Source organism: Balearica regulorum, chromosome 4, assembly GCF_011004875.1.
Source record: "Balearica regulorum gibbericeps isolate bBalReg1 chromosome 4, bBalReg1.pri, whole genome shotgun sequence".
In the NCBI taxonomy this organism is placed as follows: domain Eukaryota; kingdom Metazoa; phylum Chordata; class Aves; order Gruiformes; family Gruidae; genus Balearica; species Balearica regulorum.
Genome location: NC_046187.1, coordinates 62,053,837 through 62,080,008, shown reverse-complemented (window position 1 = coordinate 62,080,008; position 26,172 = coordinate 62,053,837). Strand labels below are relative to the sequence as shown.

General features: G+C 41.3%; 1 protein-coding gene across 1 annotated transcript; it reads left to right on the top strand.

Moving 5' to 3' along the window:
* Positions 1–5,399: 5,399 nt before the first annotated feature.
* SLC34A2 (solute carrier family 34 member 2) lies at positions 5,400–26,051 on the top strand. Its single transcript, XM_010307174.2, has 13 exons — positions 5,400–6,112; positions 11,912–12,026; positions 12,129–12,266; positions 12,849–12,977; positions 13,894–14,037; positions 14,676–14,787; positions 16,049–16,244; positions 17,052–17,147; positions 19,548–19,668; positions 20,392–20,559; positions 21,910–22,026; positions 22,113–22,237; positions 23,763–26,051. Exons 1-13 carry the CDS (start codon positions 6,014–6,016, stop codon positions 24,336–24,338), a joined length of 2,136 nt encoding a protein of 711 aa, XP_010305476.2. The 5' UTR covers positions 5,400–6,013; the 3' UTR covers positions 24,339–26,051.
* Positions 26,052–26,172: the final 121 nt, after the last annotated feature.

Here is a 26,172-nt window from a genome sequence, read left to right as displayed (position 1 = left end):
TGCACCCGACTTGACCTGAGATCCTTTACTGATTATTCTGGCAGAAATTTTAAATGATAATCGTAGAATCCCACAATGGTTTGGGTTGGAAGGGACCTCAAAGACCATCTAGTTCCAACCCCCCTGCCATGGGCAGGGACACCCTCCACTAGACCAGGTTGCCCAAAGCCCCATCCAACCTGCCCTTCAACACTTCCAGGGAGGGGGCATCCACAGCTTTTCTGGGAAACCTGTTCCAGTGCCTCACCACCCTCATTGTGAAGAATTTCTTCCTAACACTTAATCTAAATCTACCCTCCTTCAGCTTAAGGCCATTACCTCTTGTTCTATCACTCCATGCTCTTGTAAACAGTCCCTCTTCAGCTTTCTTGTAGGCCCCTTCAGCCCTTAATCATGGGTAATCACTCTTAAACTATATTTTAAAGAAAGTTACTGTACTTGAGATTTATTAAACACCAAATGGTTTAATTTTGCTGTTAGTTTTGCAGATTTAAAGATATATACAGAATTAGCATGTTGGATAATTAGTTGTATGCAACGTAAGTTCAAAGAGAAGAGATTTATTCTTGCACCTCATGGCAACAGATTGCCTTTAGGTAACTCACCTAGAATTGTCCAAAAGCTGTTTCAGGGATGAAGGCTCAGAAAGGAGATACTGCCATACATTTTGCAACAATAAATAATAAACAGTGTCATTGGGGAAATAATTTGCAATTTTTAAACTAGATTTTGAGGTGTTTAATGCTTTATTTGAAATGGACAATTCTATATGGAATTAGTGCATATACGGCCTTTGAAAAAGTAGTATTTTGTGGGAGAGCACAAAGAGTAGTTTGTGGGAGAGTATTTATTTTGGCAAAAATCATCGTTTTAAGTCACTCTCAAACCTGTCTTTTAGGGAGAAGTCATTTGGGTAGAAGACAAACGAGGGTGGCTGTGGTACCTGAGGAGCTGCTCTGTAGGCAGCGCGTGGAGGTCAGCGGGCTGTACAGCGCAGGTGCAGAAGAAGTGAACAGGTTGGAAATGTGAGATGAGCCTTCTCTTCGGTGTAAACACGCTTAGCTGGCTGCCGGTAATTATACTTGCTCATCCTGCTACTGGAAACACCGTGTCCAGTGTCAGCCAAGGGTTAACAAATTGTGTAGGAAGAAAACAATGGATTTCTTAAAAAAAAAAATCTTTGAACTGACTGTGAATAATAAAGGAGTCAACAACTCCTACTTTCCCAAAGCACTTTGAGGTCTGTAAATTCAGGTTTATGTAAGGGTGTAAATATTATTATTTATTTAAAAGCTCTCACATTTCCCTTCACCTCTCTTTTCCTCTTCCCTGTTACTTTTTTGTTGGGAAGATGCTATTTGCATTCATGAATATGTGTCCAAAGTGGGAGGCAATGGGAGCATGTGGAATGTAAGATTGGTTGAGAGAGTGAACAGGAGCAGGGGGGGAAAGGGGAGACACTCTAAAAAGAGTAAAAGAAGGTTAGCAAGAGGGGAATAATATTGGGTTTCTTTTGCATTTAAAAATTTCTTACCCTAAAGCATCAGTAGATCTTTGCTTTGGGGTTGGTTTATTTTTTAATGGACATTTCTTAAACCTTTTAGTTAAACATTCAAACAATAAAAAATTAGAGCAGCTATGATAAGAAAAGTTTTAAAAATTTATCTGGGCTTTAGTTGTCAAAGCATGTGATATGATTCATGTTTTTGGCATTCTGGCCAAAATCAAATTCAGGCTACTGCTGGTGCTATTTTTTTCACGCGTGCCATCTTTTAGTCTGTTCCTTTTTGCCTGTCGTCGTGCAGGGGAGGGTACAAAGGAGCCTTTGCTGCCTCGCTGCAGGGCTGGGCAGAGCTCCCACCCCTCCGAACCCACCGTCCCCCTGTGCCTGTCCTGCAGGCTCTGGGTCAGCGGTCCCTTGTGTTTTGGTAAATGTTGAGAATAGGTACTGGTATATGTTAGTAGCAAAACATCAACTAAATAGGAAGTTAAAATAAGATACTCCGGGAACAATCAAAACAATTGTAATGTGTGACTTTAATGGAAAACCTAGCTATCACAGAAGATGTGACCAAAATAACCCCACTAACTTGTATCCAAGGATGCATTTGTACTGACAAAAATATTTTGAGGCATGATTGTAATGAGAATAAACTGGTTCTATAGTGAAGGGGCTGCTCAATTATTGTAAGACCAAAACAGAGTCTCTTTTTCCTTTCAAATACATCTGTCTCTCTAAAATTGTTGGCCGTATGATTCCTTCATTAAAAACTGTCTTTCCTTGTTTGAAATATTTCTTTTCCTTTTTATGTCTGAAAGCCCTTCCTGTAGTTTTTCTGTTTGTGACTCCTTTACTTCACATTTTACTTCCCCCTCCCGTTCCTGGCATTGGCTCTATTGAATGCTGCCTCTTTATGACTTTATTCATTACTCAGCTCTGGAAATATAATCACTAACATAACTCCATTTATTTTTTTGCGTATAATCTATGTAAGACAAAATGCACAGTATTGTAATACAGATCCTTGTGATAGGATCCAAGTTCTTTATGCCTTAAATTTTTACATTAGGTGTTTTCTTATCGCTGTCAAAGTAGTCTTAGGGGTTCTTGTTTACTATTCACAACCATAGCAGAAATATCGGGCAAAAATTTATTCTGAAGAAGTGTTGCAGCCATATCCACCTGAAGCAGAAGAGTACAGGGTAGCTAAAAGCAGACAGTTTCCTGGTAGGCATTGGAGCTTCAAAGGCAAATTTGCACTTCTTAATGGAAAATAAATGAATTAACAATAAAGTTGTAGCATTTACATTCTGTTCCAAAATCAAAGCATCCTCTATAATGCCAGGGTCAGAGTCAGGTACAAATATTGATCCTTAGTAAATACCCAGATGTATATCAATATGGAATTGAATATTCACAAAACATATCTGACTGGGCCTTTTCATTAATAAACTTCATCGCTAAAATGTTTACATGCAGAATACTTTTCAGACAATAGAGAAAGCCAGGGCTTGAATTCTTCCAGGTAACTGCAGAAAGAAGGAAGGTGTTCCTCATCTGAGTAGGGGTAAGTCTTTAATCAAATAATTGTTCTGGCTGTAATTTGTATTGAAATCAGCACTGGTCTATCTAATGATCAGGGCTTTGTGTTTTACATCTCCAGAAGAGGGAAGGCTATTTTACACTAATGCAGTTCCCAAATGTATCCAACTAGATTTGTTCAAGGTTTATGAACAAGTCAAAATAGATAATGCTGTTTCTAACTAATGGAAACAATTCTCTTCAGTAAAGAGCCGTATAGCTGTTTCCTAGAGTCCCAATGTCTTGAGTGCACAGTAAGTGTTTAGCTGTGCATTCTTTGGATTTGTGGAACACTGAAAATTAAATCAAACTGTAAGAGAGACAGTTTCTCTCCTGATCTTAGCTGGGAGTCTTGCTCATGCATGCTGTCTTTTGAAGCTGTGTCTACTGAAAGAGCAAACTTCGTCACTGAATATTATTGCTAGTGAATATATATCTTGGTCTGCTCTGATACCTTTGCAGGATGGATAAGTATTTCTTTTACTTCCCTTGAATTATTTTTATTTTAGTTGTGACTTAGGTGCACTTGGTTTACAGTACCAGGGCATGAGTCTTAAAGATGAACAGAGCTGACACTTGCACAGCAAGTATTGCTTTTGTGGGGGAGATCTGTAAGGGAGCTTGTAGCACAGCTCTGTTATGCAGACATGTTTCTTACCTGTGTTATAACTTCTTGCAACATATAACTGTGACTGGACAGAGTTCACCTCTCACAGAATTTGCACATGCCAGGAATTTTTTTCTCATTCTGTGTTTGAGACATTTTCTGTGCTTGCACCTCCTGCTAACTGCTAGACTACCACAGGTACTATTCCAAGTAGCTGCAGAGTAATCCAGCACCTTTGTGACAGGAAATCAGGACCCTTGAAATTTGCCTACTTGCTTTGTTTTATTAAATGTTCCCTATCCAAAACTATTTTTTGAAATTAGGTCAGTTGCTTCAAAGTAAACCCTAAAGGGGGAAGGAAGAGCATTGGGTTATTCTTCTTTAGCAGCAGCATCTTCTGAATCTGTGCCGGGTGCACGAGAAGCGCTCTGGACTATGGCTCTGACTGCCCTGGTGTCCTGGGAAGAATTTCAGCCTCTTCTCCAATCCTGAAGGAGGGAAAGGCTTCTGGGACAAATAACACCCACCTTCCTCCCTTCTGGCTAGCTCCTTATGGAGGTTCTTACAGACTGACTCTGCAGAAGGTCCACCCTGGACTTCCAAAGAGAGACTGTAGATTGCCTGCCTTTGTGTGAGTGACTGTTTTTTCTTTCGTAAAGGTGTTTTTGGGAATACAATAGGTCTGATCTAGGATTGTTCCCTTCCTAAAACATTAACACGGTCAGCGCATAGGATTGTGCTTAGCAAATGGAATGAGTAGCATTGGAATAAAAATGCTGTGGAAGACGTCACCACGCTCGTGCTGAGCCCTAACTGGGTGCCTGGAATGTGTACATCTCGTACCTTCTCACTGTCAGAGCTGGGTTTCAGAAACAGTGACTCAGAAGAGAATAAGCCACAGCTCAGAGGGACACAAGGATTCCCAGTTAAAAGTTTCTTCTGATTTCCTACATGTAGGGCATCAGTGAAAAGCTATTTTTAGATGCAATGTTGAAGTCCACTTCTGTTAAGAAAACTGAGCGTGTGAACCACCGAGGTGGGCCTTGGGTCCATTTTACATCACTTCTTTCCACTTTGGACTGTTCTCTGCTTCACACAGAAGGAAAATTGGTTTCCTTTCCATGGCCATCTCTGTGCAAACTGCAGCTGGGAAGGGCGAGGCAGGGCTCGCACTTTCACCCTCGGGCTCCAGCATCATCCGTGAGCAGGACAATGGGGGGCAGCGGGGTCTCCACCAGCAGAGCCAGTGTGGCCAGGGGAGATGCTCGGCGGTTCCAGTGCCATGCCATGATGCTGCGTACGGGGCTGCGGAGGCTTTTATGATCACCACTTATTAAACATTTTTGATGCTGACGCAGGTGAAGAGTAAGTTCTGACTCACAGCTCCAAAGGCTGCGCGTCTCTGCGGGACTGAAAGGTGCAAAAAGCAAGAGTTTTATTTTTCTAAGTTACTAAGTCACTAAGCTGCTGGGAGATATGACCATGCACACGCAGACAAAGCAGATCTGCTGATTAGGCTGATGGTTTACAGCTTATTTTCTCAGTATAAGGTGCCTGTTGAAACAGAAAAAATCCAAAGATAGTAAAGCTACAGTGCCTAATGCAGTCCCGTCCCCCCAGCCCAGCTCCCCATTAAGCTCATCAGTAGAACAGACAGCGATGCTGGCGACTGCTTTGTCTAATCTGTAATACCACACTGTATTTATTGAATAACATATCTATGTATCGTATAGTCTTCTTCCTTGCTAGCATTCTGAATGCGATTATCAAAGGTGTCCTTACATCTTTAAATCTCATTTAGAAGGAGAGCCACAGCCAAAATGCTAATGAGCTCGCCTTAATTGTAAACATTGAGCACTGATAAGAATGAAACTCCATCCTCTGTTCTCAAAGTTGTTCTAACGTGTTTCCTACTTACACCGCTTTTTATCTGATTCTCCTTCACTTCTGTTCTTAGGCAGATTAATAGGCACCTGAACAGGCAAATAACAGTACTACATCTTCTTCACACTCTTTTGACAGACTTTTGAGATTGCAAAATATTTTTGGAAAATTATTATTGGAAAAAAGATTACTGAATGATCAGGCGGACAGCAATTTTTCAGTCTGGAACAAACCGTTCCCCAGCATTCACATGAACACATTAGTAACTCGTACTTAAATGCTGATGGGACATTTTTTAGAATGTGATAAGTGTGAAATAGCCTGTAGTTTTATCAGTCTTGGTTGCTGCCCACTCCTGCTAAAAAAAGGTTGATTGTGATCATTAAGTTGCAGGTAGGCAGTGCCTCTGGACTGTAAAATAGGAATGTTAGTGCGCAGTGATGAAAGCAAACTTTGCTCAACACCTGTCTATATATATTGCAGGTTTCAGTGGCTGCCCAGCTGATCCGTTCGCTCTGTTGTCTGGGAAGAAAGAAGTGGTAAGTAACAACAACTGAAACCAAGTTTTCTTTTCTTCTTTTTTGAACTCAGTTTATAAATCCAAAGCTCTGCTTTTGCAGCTGAAGGAAAGGCGACAGAGAGCTAATGTGGGGAACTGGAGTAGCATGTGAAATGTCATCGACTTGTCAGCTTTTTCACCTTGTGTTCTTTCAACTGCATTTATATTTTAAGGAAGTGATAAAAAAATAATAGTTCTAAAAAAAAACCTTGGCTACTTCTTGTCGGCAGATAACTAGATTCATTTTTATGGAATATGATAAAGAGAAAAAGCATTTTATTAGCAGCTGTCAAAAAAACCCAGAAATAACTGCCTATAGTATAAGAAAGTCTTATTTTAACTATTATTTGGATTGAAAAGAAGTGAGATTTTAAGTCATAGCAATCAGTGGTATTGGATAGTGGAAAATGCCTAGGATATGATTACTGAAACATTGGAAGGAAATACTGTCAGTTCGTGTGTTAACATAGATAGTGTGTAAAGTCTGTGTGCTGCACTATGCCGTGCCAGGCTATTCTCGATGGAAACATTTTCTTATGCTAATTTGGTTTGATACACAGAGGTAGAAGGAATACATTAGTCTAATGTAATTAGCTCAACTAATGTGGCAGTAGGCAGAAATCAACTGGTTTCTCAGTAACTTTTATTAGAAGCTCTTCCATTAGATCAGTAAGTCCTTTTAATATCATTACTTTTTCCTCTCTCGATTCTTTACTCTGGGTTCTGTGTTTGGGATGGGGTAGATCTGTTGTATTTCCTTGTTGGTGGGTTTATATTTTATTTTAATTCTAAAAAAGTCATTGTTTTATTTAAATACCTAGTAGGCATTTCAAGTAGTTCACTGACGTTTCCTGGCTCTGGCTCCTCAGTGGCAGTGCCCGGTGCTTTCCTTGGTTGTGAACAGAAAAATTAATGTTTGGGATTCGTTTTCTCTCTGCACTTGCTTAGAAATTCGTTCTCCTTACTAGTTTGTTTTATACGTTTTTTTTAGTTTTGCTATGTGTTAGATTCAAGCTTGTGAGCAATAAGTCTCAGGGATCCATAGGGATAAACAGTGAGCACAATGCTAATTATTATTTTTTTTTAGCTTTCATATATCTATTTTTTACTTTACTACTACATTAGTTGAAAGTTTACATCCTGGCTAAGCCTGTCAACTTATTCAGAGAAAAAGCCCCAAGGAAGCGGCTGGTGCCAAAGCAAAGCCAAGACTTGCTCCTAGCAAGGCTGAATCATTGCTGGTGTTTATTTAATCGTTGCCTGTTCTGTTGCACCAGGGATTTTGTGGCTGCCATGGAACAGGTTCTGGGGCAAAATTATCAGCTGATGTAAAGCTACTGAATGAATTTGTGCTGACTGAGGATCTTTCCTTTCCTGTCTCTACATAATGTGCTTCTATGTTGGAAAAGATACATTTTGAGGGGAAAAAAACAGTATTTCTTCAAGCTTTGTATAAGAAGGATTGCTACGTAGCTTGTTATTTACTCTTATGAAGTATGTGTGGTAAATATTCGTATTTACTAAGTCATATAGTCGGATATCAGATTAGCTGATAAATCCCTTTTTAACATAACAACCATAGCAAAGTGGTGAACGACAAGAAAGTAATGTGTTTTTGTAGAAACGCTGAGAGAGGAGAGAGAGCGAGAGAGGGGAAATCCTGGCTGAACCCCAAAACTTGATGTTGAGCTGCTTAAGCAACCTGTAGGCACACGTATGGTCGTTTGGTGGTTGTTGCAGTTATTACCAGTTGGTTTTGAAAATACTGCTATTTTCTCCAGTATTTTTATTTCACCTTGGTTTGACTGGGTCTGTTCCCCTGGAGGTGAGATTTCTTTAAGGCTTACTGCTTTGTAGTTCTTATTTCAGGCACAAAGTGGCCTTTCAGTGAGCTGTCACGGGTGGAGAGGTACAAACAATACCGTCCAGGCACATGCAAGGGGTAGTTCATACTCTCTGTGTTAAGTCCAGCAAAATAAATACATTTACAACCATTTCTGATTTAAAACTGAAAAGCACTCAGAGTCTAGCCCTGCAACAGAGGCAATGCTGTTACAGTCCAATGAGTCACTGAGGAACGCAATATAGGGCAACTGCGTGACACCTAGTGTTGCTCAAATAATTCCCCAGAGACTTTAACTCTTTGAAATGCTGCAGCGAGAGAGTCCATATGGATATAAAACCCACAGGAGCCCGCTTTGGCTTTGGCTTTCTCTCTTATTTCAGAATTTAAATGCCATTGATTTCCATCTATCTCCCTCTTAGGAGCGGGAGGTTTCGGTTTCTTTTGGAGTTAGAAAGGATGTCACACGTAGTTAGCATTTTCCAAAGGTGAGGAAAGACTATACTTACAAGGAAAGGAGCACACACGATGGTGTGAGAGGATTTGCCGCAAGGTTCACCGAAACGGACTGGATTACAGTTTGCGCAGGCATTAGTTTTCAGACCTTTGCAATATGCATAGCATATTTTGACCTGCCACTTTCAGGAGGAAATTAGCTCCCATTTCAGCACAGCTCCGAACAGGTGGATATCCAAAGTGACAATGCTTATCCGGATGCAAGCTCCACGACTACACCCCGGGTGCAGGCACTCTGGCCAGCACCCTGCCAGCTAAGGTGGGAACCGGACGCACAGCGCTGAGACACCCGGGCTGGCACGGGGATGGGCAGAGCTCATCACTCCGGGCACCTCATCCAGCAATTGTGGCTATCGTGCCTTTGGACCTGGACCGGTGCGTCCAGCTGAACGTAGCTCCCTGTTGTGGCACACATCATCACTGGCCCATCCTCTGCCCGTTCTCTAACATGTTCCCTTGCAGTGTAGTTATGTCTTCGGTGTTCAAAAGTAAACCACTATTAGGGTTTTCATTGTCATTTATATCTTGCGTCAAATGATGTTGGTCCTTTATACCGCGCCTGACGTCAGCCTTTCCAAAGACGCAGCTAATGTGAGCTGCCAGGGAACGATGCAGTTAGCTTTGCCACCCACTGCTCTGCTCCTCTGCAGCACCCAGATTTTCTTCTGAGTATTTTCTCAATACGTTAATGTCTGTATTTGGGCCAAGGAAGAATCCTTTGAAGGGAAAACTGTAGAATGTAGGTTATACCTGTAGCACAGCGATTAATTAACAGTAAGTAGCTGTGGCCAGGACTCTAGCAAACAGAGTATCGGGTAGCTGTAAACTATCTTCTCAGCTGTTCCTCTTAACAAGAGTCAGGATCTGGAGAAAGCTGACAGCTTTGGTAGCACTTCAAGGATCTAGATGGTTCTGCTTTCATCAGTCCTTGATACCGATCACACAGGATTGGCTCTTCTAGTAATGCCTCTGCAAACCCAAATCCACAAGGCCAATACTGTAAGGACTTCTGGTATTCAACTCTACTTTCCCAAATCAGAGGTTGACTAGGAATCATATGAATAATTTTATGTACATACCTATAAAAAAACTTCCTCCACAGAAGTGGTCAACTCTCATTCTGGGATATTTAATCACATAAAGCAAAACCAATAATAATACATGACGTACCTGTTGGATCCTGGGCACCTCAGGAACATGAGAAATGCTTATTATGAAAAAACGTCCTGCTGAATTCTTGAAAGGGGAGAGTTTATTTAGGAGACGTAGAAGCTGTTTGTCTACTGAAGTTTTCAACCTCCAGTTTCTCCAATGAGTGCATCAGCTCCGTTTCCATACAGTAATCATGCAGGCTGAATCCTTCATTTCCATACTGAGCATAACAGAAGAGCTGTAAAAGTACTGATGGCATCTCTAGTGGTGCTGGTATTCAGCATCTTCTGTGTCTCTCCACGGTGTGAATATGTTGTCAATGAAAGTTCACATCTGAATTTCCAATGCATTTTCATGATTGCATTTCACTTAAGAAGCAATTGTGCTGAGCAGTTATATTTTTTAGAGCTCTTTAAATGCTGAACATGTATAAATGAAACCCGTTTAACAAGACGGGTTCTGGCATGGGTGGGGCTTGGAGGTTGTTCTGGCATGGGTGAAAATATGAGAATTTGCTCCAAGCAAATGGAAACCCTTGTTGAAACAAGCAAGAGTGGTTTTCTTCCATCTGTTCTGAGATCTTTCTTTGTATATCGTGGGAGCTGCTCTGGGTCTTATGCCACAGATAAAGAATGTGTAGAAGCATAGTTTTTGCTAATGGGATTGTAGAATAATTTTTCCTGCTAATGTGGAAGGGGACATACTCTTTTCTTTGTGGAGTGCCAGAAAATATACCCTCCTCTGTTAAAGTAAGACATGAGTGATTTTGTCTGTGACATTTCCTTCGCAGATAAAGGAGGAGGATGTGTGGCTTATTGGCATGGGCAGGGACAAAACATTTTCACCATCAGCCACATAAAGGATTGCGATTAAATGAATGATTAATTATACTCCCTTACAGTGGCTGCTGAATGCAGGTGAACCTTGTTTACAGGAGCATGATACCAGCTCTGACAGTGACTTTTGGAGGCTGGGTGCAGGTGCCCTGTTTATAAGGAGCATTGTAGGCAAATTTGCTCACTGACGTTTCAGCTGCGTGTGCCAGACGCGGCGACCTCAGAGCAGCTTTGCCTGCAGAACTGACTGAGACGTGTGGCAGAGAGGGTGGAAGAGACAGACCCAAAGGTGAGGCTTTTCTGGCTAGGGTTCACTTCTCCCATCCTTTCCACTGAGTTTTCGGTCACACTGGCTGAGCTGACCAACAGCCTTACAGGCCTGGAAAGTATTATCAGATATTGCCTTGGCTCCCATGGTCACCTTCCCCCTCTTTCACGTCCCTTCGTCTGGCTTCTGACATTGGTGAAGTAAATAAGGAGGGATCTTGAACCAAAACCCTTGGTTTTGGTTCAAGGAACAGCTGCTGCCTCCTCTTGTGCCTGGGCTAGGTCTGTCACATGTGCCTGTACCTGTGCCAACAGGATTTGGCCATGTGATATCTTATTTTTTAGGTTATTATTAGTTAATATTACAATGCATGTCGAATGTGCTCAAAAGGGGTCAAGAAGGAAGAGGTTCAGGCAGAGAGCCTACATGAGATGGGTGAGCCTGACCTTGCTGCCACTTGCAGCTTCACTTGTAGCATCAGCGGTGGGTTACAGGCAAATATAGACCTGCAAATGGCCACTGCTGTCTAATTACACTCTTGTCTAGTCATTCAGCAAGCATCATTCTGGAACTTGAAACTCTGGGATCTTCCTCCACCTTGCCCAGGGTCACGTTCCCCTCCATGCTTCCATGGGAATGAACTAGTAAAGGCAACAAGAAGACTGTGTTTAACATACATGACCCAAATTGGGAATGCTTTAGGGAAGAACTTTCTTTGCTAAGCTCTGTGTAATGAATTGGCAGTTTGGTAAAGGCAGTCAGTTAATTCCAGAATGTGGAAGAAAGTAGAACAGTCCTCTGACTTTTTGCTGAAGGGAGATAAAATGAATTAAAGAAAAGAAATGCCTAAGGTTTGGAAAGCAGAAGAATATTTGCTTTCATGACAGTTAAAAGTGAACAAAAATACAGGCATGAGATGGAAATAATTTATTTTAATTGTGTAAATTGCACAAATAAATCAACTGTGTGGCTTATAAAGTAATTGAGAAAACAATTTTGCAAATAAAGGAATAATTCATAACGATTAGTAAAAAGCTGTGTTCAAGGACAAATTACTTCCATTCCATTTCCATCTCTTTTGCTCTTAATCATATTTCTCACATACCCTGTTGTAAGTTAAATATTTTGACTGCGCAAGCATTTTAATCAGTACTACTTTGTTAGTCACAGATCATGGCTCCCTGGCCTGAGGTGGAAAAACCTGAAACCAATAACTATATTGGGGATTCTTCCAAACAAAACCAGAACATGGCTGGGAAAGAAGGAGAAAATCACAAAGGTAATTTGTGCTCACCTGTGAGTTACAGAGATATTTAAGTTTTGGGGCTCCTTGGAGAAGATGGAAAGTAATTAAACCATTTTTAATGTTCTGTTTCATCAGGCAACGTGGCTTCACTTGGAAATAAAGGGGAAATTCAACCTGCGTTTTCCACAATAGCCTTGATAGATGAGACAAGGCCAGAAGAAAGCGACCCATGGGCTCTGCCAGAACTGCAGGACACTGGGGTCAAGTGGTCAGGTAGCTATTTCTCAGTAAATAAGTTACCTGCATTTATTTTTTCCATCGCTTCTGCTCTCTTTCTCTCAGTTATTTTTCTGAAATTATATTTGCTGCAGAATTGAATTTAAGATTTGAGGAGTTTTCAGATGTAGTCTTTATATTCTGTCTCACCTTCCCCAACAGTGAATGGGGATATTATTTTTAGTCAGTTAAGAAGAATCTGGAAGTGATGCTGCTTAGCCTCCTTAAAACACAAGGAGATATATGGAAAACAATCCAAATCTGTTATGGTTTTATATTCAGGCTCCTATTGGTCTTTTTTTCACTCAGTAGGATGACTGTAAAAACAAGGGTCAACCTCAGACTTCACAAGGCTTTTGCCGTATGCCAAAAGCTTTCACATGGTAAAACTAGGTAAACGAACTACCTGCTTCTGCAGTTAAAATTTGATAAAGAAGAATATTCTTTCAGATTTAATCATATGCTGAGGTCACAACACTGTCTTTGACTGTGTACTCTCTGCTTGTGTGCTAGACTGTTCCAGAGAGAACACCAGATACAACAAGTAAGTATTTTATGCATAATGTATTTGTTTTGCAGAACTGGATAGAAAAGGAAAAATCATTCGTGTACTCTACGGGATAGGGAAGTTTATTATGCTACTTGGATTACTCTACTTGTTCGTGTGTTCTCTGGATGTACTGAGCTCTGCTTTTCAACTGGTAGGAGGTATGAAAATACCTAAAATATCAAGCATAAACTATGAATGAGGCAGTAAATTTCATCTGAGTGACTAAATTACAAGTATTCTTCAAGAACATTCTCCATAGATTAATGTGTTGAGATATGGATTCAGAAGGAAGTAGTTCTGATTAAAAACTGACCTTTATTTGTTTGAAAGGACTTTTCTTTCTCAAATTCCAAAGAGCTGTTGATGTAGGGATTATTTGCCCCAATTTCTTAGTAAGTTCCTGTTACTTTAGTGACAGTTTACATGAATACATCTGTGCATAAATCTGTCCCATGTGAAAGACATTTCAACAAGGTGAAATATGAAAATTGCGCTCTTGATCAAAGCATCCAGCACTGAAATGTCTCCCAAATCTTGCAAAGATGAAAACTATTGAAATGTATTTTTTCATTTATCTATCTCCAAGTGTTGAATTCTGCTGATAGATTCAGAAGTGGTTATCAGAGAAATATGTGAACTTCTGTGGAGGTAGTTTGGATTTTTGGCAACACAGAAAGCTACAGGAACAGAATTACTCAGGATTATTAAAATAGTTTTCCTTGATGCAGTAATCAAAAACATCTAGGCAGTCATAGCATTTAAATTTATGCACGATTTTGTCCTACAGTCTTTCCTCTGATGGCTGTGGTTTTATATGGTTCTCTGCAGAGTTCATTAGAGCTTGTTCAGTCACTGAAATGAGAGATTATAAAGTATTCTCTGATAACTGAGAAGCTGAGAGTTCAGGACCTGAATTTGGATCCCCAGGCTACATCACCTTGTACATTTTTTGGCTGTCAAGCATGGCTATATATGTATCAATTAAATGGCTGAATGATCTTTAATTAAACACTCTGATAATCCCTATGGACTTCACCTTGTACTTTCCTCACTCTGAGAATATGTTTTTTGTAGGTAAAGCAGCAGGAGACATTTTTAAAGATGATTCAGTGCTGTCTAATCCTGTTGCGGGATTGGTGATTGGAGTTCTGGTGACTGTTATGGTCCAGAGCTCCAGCACTTCTTCATCCATTGTGGTCAGCATGGTGTCCTCCACACGTAAGTCTGCTTACAGTACCTTCTTAGAGATCACTCGTGAATCTTGGTCTGGAGTGCAGACATTCCCACCTGTGTTCAAGTTGCAGAAGCCTTGGGTGTAAGCGTAGAGACTGAAGGAAAAGATTTTCACAGCTGTTGCCCTGATATAAATTTTTTAAAAGTAATAATAATAATAGTAGCAGTCGTAGTAGTAATAATAGTAAGTCCATAACTGCAATGAAAATCATTGGAAGCCTTGGCATTGAATGCATTAATTTTGGAAGTATCTGCATACTTTTCTCATGTTAGCCAGTTACTGAACTTCATTTGTTTCTGTGGCACCATTTCAAAATCCTGCAGTAAGCAGGAAAATACCTGGAAAAGAAGAGACTTTGTCTTACTCTGGCCCTCTAACATGTAGTGAAAAGGAATAAGCATGGGCTGCAGTTTCAGTGGGGATCATGGGACTATGGGAATACCATGTTCCCAGGGGGCTTGATTAAAGCAAACGTATCTGGATTGGAGTGCCTAATCCCAGCGACATCAAGGGAGGTCAGGATTCCAGTGACATTTGTAGATGTTAATTTTTATTGCAGCAAAGAGCTTGCTGATAACTTGATTTTTTTTTTTCATTCAATGCTTCCTTTTCTGCTTTCTAGTGCTGACTGTTCAATCAGCTATCCCTATCATAATGGGGGCAAACATTGGCACCTCAGTTACAAACACAATTGTGGCACTCATGCAAGCTGGGGACAGGAATGAGTTTAGAAGGTATTGTACTTAAACACTACATCTGAAAAGTTGCTTTTCTTCCTTCTTCGTAGGTTTTCTTCTATATTCCCTGTCACTACTACTGCCATTCAACCTTTCTACTGACCAAAATTTAAATGTCTAGTTAGAAAAGTCACAAGCATGGCCATGGCCAAGGTATAATGCTGTCTAGATATATGGCTTCATATACTTGAAGAAAAGCATAATGGGTTCCATTAGCAGTTTTGAGGATCTATAAGGATCCACCATTTTTAACCAGATCTTGAACAAGGACAAATTTTCAACTGCTTCCACTATACCATCCACCTTTGATTATCTCTTAATTATGGGAGGGCTGTACAAGAAGTTAATATTACAGAAGTGTTCTGGCTGTCAAATATATACAGTGACAACTTTTAGACTTCCACTTGACATTGTTGGTGAGAGAACTCATGGCTTACTGGAGATGGGCAGTAAACTTGGGAGGGATATGAAACTTCGGTACCTTGTCATTTATGGCACACCAGATGTATGAAATACACTTAGCCAAAGCATATTCCTCCAAGATTTACTGTCCCAAATCTTTGATTGTCACTTAAATTCTAACACCAAAGTAGCCTGTTAGTATCTGGCCAGGACAGGAGCCTAAGTTACAGGATTAGCATGTCAAGGAATTTTTCCTCCACATTTTCTTTCTTCACAAAGCTTAATTTAAGGAGCTATATTTTAAAACAAATACAGACAGATTGCTGAGAACGAAGAGGACCACAAGCAGCTATTAGGAAGATGGGAAAGAGTGCCTCAGGGAAGACCTGTGGCACCTCAGGCTGTGGAGGAGAGGCTGGAAGGCAGCTGTACACCAATGGTTTGCAAGAACATGTGAGAGGACTGCAAAGAGCCATCTTCTCCCATGAGTCAGGGAGAACAGGTCCCAGAGGCAATGCCTGGCTGAGGATTAAAAATGTACCAAAAATGGGTGAGAGGCAAAACAAATGTAGGCTGTACAGCCACTTCTTTCTTCAGACAGCCTCGTGTTAAGGATCAATTTTGCCTTTTCTAGTTTGTTTTGTTTCACTCACCTAGCTGGCTCTTTCACTCAGTCAACAGTGTGGAGACAACTTAGCGCTCTATAGCAAAGTAGTTGTCTCCTCTGACCCCAGCAATGAAATGATTGCCATCTTGGAATGGACTTCATCCCCACCTCTATGATTTCATATTTAATTGATGTTGTGCACATGTTGTTTAATTAAAAGCAGCTCTTTTTAAAAATTTCTTCTTGCAGGGCCTTTGCTGGGGCAACAATCCATGATTTCTTCAACTGGCTTGCTGTGTTTGCGCTGTTGCCCATTGAAGTTATTTCTGGCTATCTTTACCATCTCACCAATGCTATAGTTGAGTCCTTTCATCTTGAAAGTGGTGAGGATGCCCCTGAGCTACTAAAAGTTATCACCGACCCCTTTACAAAGCTCATCATTGAGGTAAGCTCTTTCTCTCTTCAAGGAAGCTACTTGGTTCAGTCATAGCTAACCAAAATGTTCTGATTTGGGGGGAGGGGGGGGGGGGGGGGGTTCCACTCACTTCTCTGTGTCCTCGGGGTAAAGCTCATTAGCAGATGGATTCTTCTTTATATTCACATTTCATGAAGCCCCAGCTCTATACTTCCTGTTTCTGTATTTCCCCCACATTCCCTTTTAATGATGATAGACCTAGCTTGGAGGACTGGGGAGGCAGGTGAGGACAAATACAGCCACATGAAATGGATGGGATGACAGCCTGTTGCCTAGACATTGGCAGATAGTACTAGCTGAGACAACCTAGCACATCCAGAAGATCTGCATAGGACCTGAAGAGATGACACTGAAATCATGGGAAACTCACACACATCTAGAGGGACAGCTGGAGGCTAGGGGAGATGCACACAGCTCCTAAAATGACAGTAAATGCATTTAGGCAGTTGTGTCAGTGTAGTTATTTAAACAGAAAGGGTGGGATGAAGTGTTGGATGATTAGAGAAGAATGAGACACAGTGTTTGTGTGCGTAGAGTTGTACCTTTTTGTGGGAGTAAATCCCCTCCTACCTGGGAGGTATGGCAGCAGCTCCAGCATTAGAGATGGTCATGCAGGCTTTAGGTGGCTGAGATTCCAAAGGGAGTTATTTGATTAGAGCTGAACAGAAGTGTGTGATGCAAGTTGGAATAATGCTTTTTCTTTTCTTTTCTTTTCTTTTCTTTTTTCTTTTCTTTTTTTTCTTTTCTTTTCTTTTCTTTTTTTTTTTTTTTTTAAAGCTTGATAAATCAGTAATAAATGCAATTGCTACGAATGATGAATCAGCAAAAAACAAAAGCCTGGTAAAGATTTGGTGTGTAACTGAAAGCAACGTGGTGAGTATCATGCTAAATTCATTGTCAGGTTCCTCAGGAAATGTATTACTGATCTGTAGCTGACACTCCTTATCATAGGATTGTGAAATTAGATTTTTAAATGCAGTAGAAAAAAAATTTAATGTAGGTTTTGCTCCACTTAAACCAAGGATGTCGTACCAGTGGTGAGTTTGACCTGGTTGCTTTCCGTACCATGCAGGCCCTTGCTTATCAGCACTGGTAGTTTGGAGCCAAGCCTTTTACTCCTTTCACATCCAAATGCCTTTAAACTCCAATAGTCCTACTGACTCCCTGAAAGTGGAAAAAATCTGAAATATAGGCCAAAGAAAATATCTTTTTGCCCACCATTTATCCATTGGTCTAACCAGCTTTAGTCTTACGTGTGTTAGGGTGATCTGGTGTCAGCTGGTTATTTGCAGCTTGCTTGGAAAACTGCCCATGGAGAAAGCCTCCTTGGGGCTACGTCCCGCCGTTCTTCACCCAAGAAACAACACTACAGCTTGAAGAAATCTATTGCCCAGATTGGCACCAATGAGTATTTTAGTAAACTGTGGAGCTGAATGTTTGGTTTGCATTGTTCAGCTAACTAACAATTAGAGCATTAAATATCCCTTGGATCTCTAATTAGACTATTTTACTTGTTGGTATGTATAGAAAAGTAATTCCTGAAGTCCTGAGGCAGAAGATAATTAAGGACACATGGTAGAGATTAAAATTAAGATCTTGGGGTTTTAGAGGAGCCCAGCTCCTATTGAATGACGGTCTGGATGGCCAGTGAAATGCTAGCTAGGGAGATAGGGCCAGCAGCAGAGCTGTGCTAATGTGAGACTCTGCTCAGGTTACGCTGCTGAGGAGCCGGGTATTTCATCTCAGGGGAGGCATGATGCTCGGGCAGCTGTACTGCTTTCGGGCCCTCATCCTGCACTGCCCGGGCAGGCACAGCCTAACTCTCAGTGAGGTCTGAGCCCCTGAGTCCTACAGTCTCCCCACTCTTAGAAGACAAACAATTACACGGGCAGTGTAGGCTGAGTGTTACATTTCCATATACACTTTTTTTTCCTGTGTTTATCTATATTTTGGCTATGTACTACTGCCCAAGCATATAGTCAAATTAAAAAAGCACATGAAACCCCTACAAGCTTGACTTGAACTTGGTGGGGTAAGAGGAAGATCATTTAAATGATTTACATTCCTAGTGGGTTAAACTAATTTCTGGCAAAAATGATTAAACAGACTTATGGCAGGAATAAATACACACAGACCCCATATGTTTAAAGCAAAACATAAGGATAAACATTTTGATCTAATGCAGCTGCTTTGAAATTCATATGTCTGAAAAAAAATTCAGGAAGGCGAGAAACAACATTGTGTTGCGTTTGTAAAGACTGACGTGTTGGGGAAGCTGGAGACCAGGTACCCCCTGAAGATGTGGGGGCACTGGATCCACCCCTGGCTTTGCCCATCTGCATCAGCTGGAGGGGGAATGTGAATGCGGGTGTCCGCAGGCAGTGCTCAGCAAGAAAATATAATTTCTCTTTCCTTGTTCCTGCAAAAGAGAATCACTCAAACACATCTTAATGATACCTCCCGTTCAGCAGTGCGGTTCAGAGTCCATTTGGCTGTTAGCTGCTCTTGTGGGAGTACAGTTCAGTCAGCAAACTCTTCCTTAATCTGCGTAAGGACTTATGGACCTAGCGTCAGAATGCAATACGTCTGGGCTAGGAGCTCCTATAAGGAAGGGTTTATTGCAGTAGAAATGGAAATTCAGGTTCAGCTCGGTAGTGCTAATGCTAATCATAGTGCTAGAAATTAGCTCTTAGCTTTTGAGCTTTAAAAAGGAAAGCTGTAGCAGCATTTCTATTTCTACAGTCAGGAAAACAGGCACAGAAAGGTAGCATGAGCAGCTTGTGCTCATTCAGCAACAGAGGCTGCACTAGTACTGTAGTATTCTGAATCAAAGTCCTGTGCAGTACTCACCAGACCATTAACTGCAGTTAAGATGGCAGCAAAGAGGTCCTTCTTTGACCCAAGGAAGCTGTGGTACTGGCTGGAAAAGGAATGTTGCTGTCCCCCAGGTGCAGCCAGACATGAACAGACATCAGCAGTTAAGGTTCTTAGCTACTGATGACTTGGTGCTATGGTTATTACAATGTAGAAAGTTTGAGGGATGCTTTGATCTTTAAATGTTGTATTGATTGACTTGAGTAACAGCACAAGTGTTTATTTCAAGAATGCAAAAATTTTGCTTTGTCATTAATGTGGTGCCAGCTTACACTCCAGCTTACAAATCTGCCTTTAACTGATGAATGCTTGGTTGTAGTAAAAACCTAGAACTTTGCATGAGATCTTAATGAAGGGCTGTAGGTGACTGAACTATCTGCTTTGTCTGGCGATCTTTAGACACTGCAGAATGTCACAATTCCACCTTCAGAAAACTGCACATCTCCTGATCTTTGCTGGACTGAAGGAAACACGACATGGACCCTCAAGAATGTAACTGAAACAGAATATATCAGTAAATGTAAGTAGTAGAACTATTTCTCCTTCAGTAATATCTTTAAAAATGCATATAGTTTTCTAATGCAATTAATGGACCACTTCAGAGGTGTATCAAGAGGCACTTGCCTGTGTATGGACACAAGGTACTGGTGTAGGTGCAGTCAGAGCAGCCCGTACTCTGTTATAGCTACACAGCTGGAGTTACCAGCATCATCATGGTATGGGGCTGCAGATGGATCTCTTTCCATGCTTCCTGATATCAGTAATTGATGTCTTCAGTATCATGTCACCCTTGCTATTCAGGTGACTTGGAGCTACAGTTACTTTGCTGTAATGGTTGCTTGGATATCGCCATCCCTCTGCACGCCCCTCGTGACTTTCAGCAGCCCTTCTCAGGCACACAGCCACCTCTGGGAAGAGCTGACCCACCATCCGGCTCACAGCACACCAAAATTTCCTCACGCCGTTGTATTCCTCTCTTGCACATGGTCACCCAGCTCCTGCCTGCTCTGCAGGGGTGCCTGCTGTGTATTTTACAAGTGTGCCCATACCACAGGTCCTCTTGCCCCCCTCAGACATGGCTTTTGTGGAGCAAGGGAGGTACATTTTCACTCTTTGCATCGCCCCCTCAAGCTGTGTGTGCTTTGGTCCCATTTTCTTAGTGGCATGTACGAAAACCAGAGAGGGGCTTGGGATCAGAAGCAAAAATGTGGCTAGGCCAATTCATTTTGCTTTTCTTTTTCAGGCCGGCATCTCTTTGCAGATGCGGACCTGCCTGATCTTGCCATCGGTCTCATCCTTCTGGCTTTGTCCCTGCTTGTTCTGTGTTCCTGTTTGGTGATGATCGTTAAGCTGTTAAACTCTGTGCTTAAAGGACAAGTGGCGAGTGTTATCAAGAAGACAATCAACACTGGTAATTATCTGCTTTTCCTGAAGATTGTTTTCAGGAATGACAAGGACACTGAGCACATTTATTGAAATCTCCTGTTCTGGCAAATATTATAGAATAGTTTAAAGAAAACAATATTGAATCAAAATCATGCACCCTCCAACATTTTTTCTCCTCAGCATGTTATTGTCTTTCTTTTAACAATCTATTAGCGAACAGCTTTCTTGTAAACTGCAGCAGATTAACGGCAACAGAGACCAAAGTCCAGGCTCTGTTTCTTGATGTATAATCATTAGCTGTTAGAAATGTAATGTTCCCATCCTCAAAAGATAGCGCTGAAGTGCTGGGATTGTGATAGCCTGCTTTGGCACAGAGCCTGCATGTTTCTTCTAAAGTAAGTTGAAAAAAAGTTTGTAGTGATTAATGATCTAATTCCATTTGCTTGACCTGTTCCACTCCTTAACCCTCTCTTCAGTAGGATAAGGCAGCCCTGACTAGTGGTACTTGCTGTCTTTCCTTGTGTTCTTCAGGTGTTTTTTTTTCAGCCTGGATCCATTGAGTGCAAATGTGGTTATTTTTTCACTTGGCTGCTTTTTCTTCATTCTCCCTTGAATGGAGAGGTTAGAACCTGTAGCAGAGAAAAGCACTCCTGGCACGTCTCTGGTTGTGGTTGAAGAGATGGTTCACGGAAATGGGGAAGGCAACAAAGCGATCCCCATGCTGTCGTCTCTTCTGCTGGGCAAAGAACACTGCCTGAATCACAACCAGCTGCCAGTTCCTGTTCATTTGTGATCTACGCTGTCTTCCTCTGTGTCTTCCCAACTGAGTAGTTCCTGACTTCTTGGCTTGCTCATAAATCTGAAGAACACAGGGGACCATTCTGCCTCATTTCTCTAGTCAATCTGATTAGCTTTTCTTTGTGAATGTTAACAAGTGATTTTTTTAGGAGGTAACTGACTTGAAACTAGTTAGAACAACCTGATTTTCTCAGAAGGATCTTCAGAGCTTTCTGAAGATCCGATCCATGTAGCAGGTGCCTGGTTGCTGAAACCAAGACACTCTACACGCTTAGAAGGTGTTGTGTTGAGCTCTGTGGAAACATTTCTGGTACCTAATTGTAGTGCAACATAAATGCTACCCTTGGTCAGCACAAATGTCTCCCTAGTCTGGTATTCACCTCAAAGTATGTCTGGTCGTGGAAGGCTGGAGAGGGGGTGTGGGTAAATTAGAGTAGTAGAACCATCTCTGACCCAAAATTGTCATGTAAAAGACAATATGCAAATAATATATTTACATTTGAAATGCTTAATAGTCTTTTCACTGCTATGTTACTGTGTTATCCTAAAGACAATGTTCTCCCTCTATGTTTTTTAGATTTCCCATTTCCTTTTACTTGGCTAGCTGGATACCTGGCTATGCTTGCAGGGGCTGGTATGACCTTTGTTGTCCAAAGTAGTTCTGTTTTCACATCTGCTATTACACCCCTTATCGGTAAGTTATCAAAACTGTGCTCTTTATCTCCATGTTTATCTTCTCCACCATTCTGAAACCTCTCAATCCTGTTTCTTTTTTCCTAGGCATTGGTGTTATAAGCATTGAGCGTTCTTATCCTCTAACCTTAGGAGCTAACATTGGCACAACCACAACAGCTATACTTGCAGCTTTAGCAAGTCCAGGGAGTACATTAAAATATTCATTACAGGTCAGTATAAACCCATGCATCCTTGACTTCATTTAGAAGTTGCAACTTTTTTGAAGAAAAAAGTGACAAAATTGGCTGTGATGCAAATATGCTATGGATGTTGCGCTTGATTTTGAGCTAATAATGGCAGCTTGTTCATGTCAACCACTAGAGCAAAAAGATTTTAATAAGCATTCTCAGAATGTCATTATATAGTAAAATCTTGCTTTCATAAATTGGCCTTGATCTGATTGAATTAATTCAGTACTGAGGGCTGGCCACTAATTTCTGTAAGTTCCTTCCTCAGGACCCTAACTCTGTTCGTGCAGGGTATGGGGACTCCTGTAACATAAGTGAAGGCTGCACAACCCATAAGATGGCAAACTATGTACCTACCTGAGGTTGCAGTGAGCATTGTGGCATCTATTTTCTCATTGTAAATCTAATCTGAGTGGGTTTTATTGAATTCCTTGTTGCCTCAGACTATTTGAAAAGTAGGTAGCCTGGCTTTGGGCTCCCTTTTACCACCCAGTAAAGAACATTCCAGGAAGCAGATAACATTTGAATGAACCCTCTACATCAAAGAGTGAAAAGATAATAAAGTTTCCTTTGTGAAAAGGATGAATGTTTTTTACTAGCCGCAATAAATCAGGAAAATTACAGAAGTCATTTTATTGTCCTCAGGCATGATAGAACAGATGTAATCATGAGAAGATACTATCTTGACCAAGCTCAGATTTCATGATAACTTACTAGTTTTATAACTTACTTTAAAAATAAACCCCTGTACTTTCATATTTACTTTAGTTTGATAACAGTTGTAGAATGAAAATAAGATAAGGTGAGCAGGGAATGTACTGTGTTGTTCAGTATATGCTTATTCTGTCTAAGCAAATTCTGCAAGCTTTAGCAATTAGATGTCTCTTCATGCTTATTTTTTAAAAAAGAGTTTTGAAGTATGTGAATGAAATGATTCTAAAAGACTCAGACAAAGAATCTCCTCAGGGCCCTGTGAACTTTTAGCTAATTTTTGGAAAATCAGGTTTGTACCATTAGCAATTTCTCAGTAGCCTGCATGCCATATCTGATTTACGCTTCCCATCTTTTAATTGAAACCTTATGGATGCAGAACCAAATAATGAACAGTTCTCATGTAGTTCTCGTGCCTTACTAACAACAGGACTGTTTCCCAATAGCTGTTTGGTTTGTCAACTTTATTCTGATGGACTTCATTTCTTGCATTTGAAAGCTGCATATTAAGACTTCTCCATCTGCAGAGAGATATGTCTTCCCCTCTAGGCTTGCCTTGTTTCCAAATGCTGTCCCCTGTTTGTAGGAAGTGATCTTCACAATGTGTGAGGTATTACCTGTTGCTTCGTGCTAGGAAAAGCCCTGCAGTGAAATAGCATAAAAGACAAGAAAAAACAGCAGGAAGCAGGGGAAGGGAAACTATGGAGTCTTAGTGCCACTGGAAGTTGTTATCATGTGAATAGGAGCATTTAAAGGCATTTTAGTTAATGCACTTCTCAAATGGTTTTGCTTTCAGATTGCCTTGTGCCACTTTTTCTTCAATGTCTCTGGGATTATTCTGTTTTACCCGCTACCTTTTACCCGACTGCCAATCCGCATGTGCAAGACCTTGGGAAACATAACAGCCAAGTACAGATGGTTTGCTATATTTTATCTTCTCGTCTGCTTCTTTCTTTTGCCTTTGTTTGTATTTGGTCTGTCACTGGCAGGCTGGCCAGTTCTTTTGGGTGTTTGCCTTCCCCTGTTTGCTCTTTTTATTGCCGTGATTGTAATTAATGTTATGCAGAAGAAGCGACCACATTCACTGCCTGAGAAGCTCCAAAATTGGGATTTCCTACCCATCTGGATGCACTCCCTAGAGCCCTGGGACAATATGATTATGTCTTCGCTCGCCTTTTGTGGGAAACACTGCTGCGGCTTCTGCAAGTGCTGCAAAGTCAATGCAGAACAGGAGGGTGCCAAAGACAAGCAGCTAAAAACTATGGAGGTTTATGAAAACACCATTGCGATGGCTGATGAAGAAAGAGGTGGAAGAAGGGCACCAGCTGCAGCTTGTGTTGAAAAAACAGGCACAAACAACACAGCCTTATAGTAGCAGATCAACCCATATTATCAGGGATACAACGTAGGACAGTCAGGCTCTTGAAAACCACCTTGGACAATGCACTGAGGACACAGTGAACATTTTGTTAGGTTCCTGCAGCCACTGATGTATCACTCATCAAGGAATGGAGTCAAACAAGCTTGACAGAGTCCCTAGAAAATCTATGATCAGTTGAAAAGCTAATGACAGATTTACTTACAGAGGATCTACTATGCGGTACCTTCATCCAATGGTACCAGTAGCAAACAAAAGAAATCCTGATGTAGTCTCATGGAGAGAGATGAAAGGAGTGATGATCAATTTCAGACTTAATTAAAAAACAAGCAAACAAACAATGCACTTGTAGAAAAGCCTTTCTGACCTACTGGCTTATTCAGCAGAGGCAACTTTATAATACCTAAAAAGCTCTGGAAATGGAGGGGGAAAAAAAAGAGGAAAAAAAAAAAAGAAAATCCTAATGTTTTTATTGCCTTGTTTGCTGTGGTCGAAATGGAAAATAGTAGTTTTCCCAGTATGGGCAAAATCTATTATATGTGTGTGAATGAAAACGAAATGCTGGAACATCCTTCAGAAGCTCTGGGAGTCCTACTCTGGCAAAAGGACGTGCATAAGCTCATTTTGGGCCATCTCTGTCTCCTTTAACACTGGGCATAGGAGTTATAATTTTTTATTATCTCAAGGTAAAGGCCATAAAATTAATTGCTTATCCCTCTGCCTGCTGAAGGTTAAGCACTGGGTTTGGAGACACTGGGTGGTTACCAAGACTTGACAGACTCAGGATGTGGTGTGTGGCCATTCCTCTCTCTAGATGGTCCTCCTCAATCCTGTCCACCATGTAACCCCACAGTCAGAGGAATGGTGCAGGAGGGAGGAAGAGTGGCCAGAGTAGGGGAGGAGACAGCCACCTGAGCCTGGGCTGATGCCAGGAGATCTGTGTGTGACTGTGGCTCCATTTGGCTGAACCACAAAATGACTTTTCAGAGTAGTGGTGGAGACTGGTTTAGAGCTACAAAAGAGGGAACCTGGAGAGCAGCTTATGGTTAGCATGGGACATACGGTAACATTTACTGGAGAGAAAGGAGTGTTCGCTCTGAACCACTCTCCTTGGAAATAATGTGAATTTTACTTGCAATTGTATGTGGCAATCCAAATCCCAAATAAAACCCCTAAGTAGTGCAGTCAATCCATAGGTAGTGTAGCACTTGGTGGGCAGCTACTTGGGCTCAAATCTTACTATTACTGATATTTCAGTAAATGCTTGTGAGGCTGCTCTGAATCATGGGCTGACAAAAGGCATAATTTCAATGTCAGAAAAAGAGCATTTCAAAGATATACCCAAGGGTAGAGAGGAAGCTGGCAGAAGTGCTCACCAAGCCACTTTCCATCATTTATCAGCAGTCCTGGCTAACCAGGGAGGTCCCAGTTTAGCAAATGTGATGCTTATCTACAAGAAGGGCCAGAAGTAGGATCTAGGGAACTACAGGCCTGTCAGTCTGACCTCAGTGCTGGGGAAGGTTATAGAGCAGATCATCTTGAATGCCATCACGTGGCATGTACTGGACAACCAGGTGATCAGACCCAGTCAGCTCGGGTTTATGAAAGGCAGGTCCTGCTTGACTAAGCTGATGTCCTATGACAAGGTGATCTGCTTAGTGGATGAAGGAAAGGCTGTGGATGTTGTCCACCTGGACTTTAGTAAAGCCTTTGACACTTTACCACAGCATTCTCCTGGAGCAACTGGCTGCTCATGGCTTGGATGGGTGTGCTCTTAGCTGGGTAAAAAACTGGCTGGATGGCTGGGCCCAAAGAGTTGTGGTGAATA

What these genes read in the sequence shown, in the direction of transcription:
- SLC34A2 (XM_010307174.2), top strand. Translation starts at nt 6,014, where the DNA reads ATGAAAGCAAACTTTGCTCAACACCTGTCTATATATATTGCAGGTTTC. An exon ending in TGCTTTTCAACTGGTAGGAG is followed by an intron (nt 12,978 to 13,893) that starts GTATGAAAATAC and finishes TGTTTTTTGTAG; the next exon opens with GTAAAGCAGCAGGAGACATT. An exon ending in TGCTATTACACCCCTTATCG is followed by an intron (nt 22,027 to 22,112) that starts GTAAGTTATCAA and finishes CTTTTTTCCTAG; the next exon opens with GCATTGGTGTTATAAGCATT.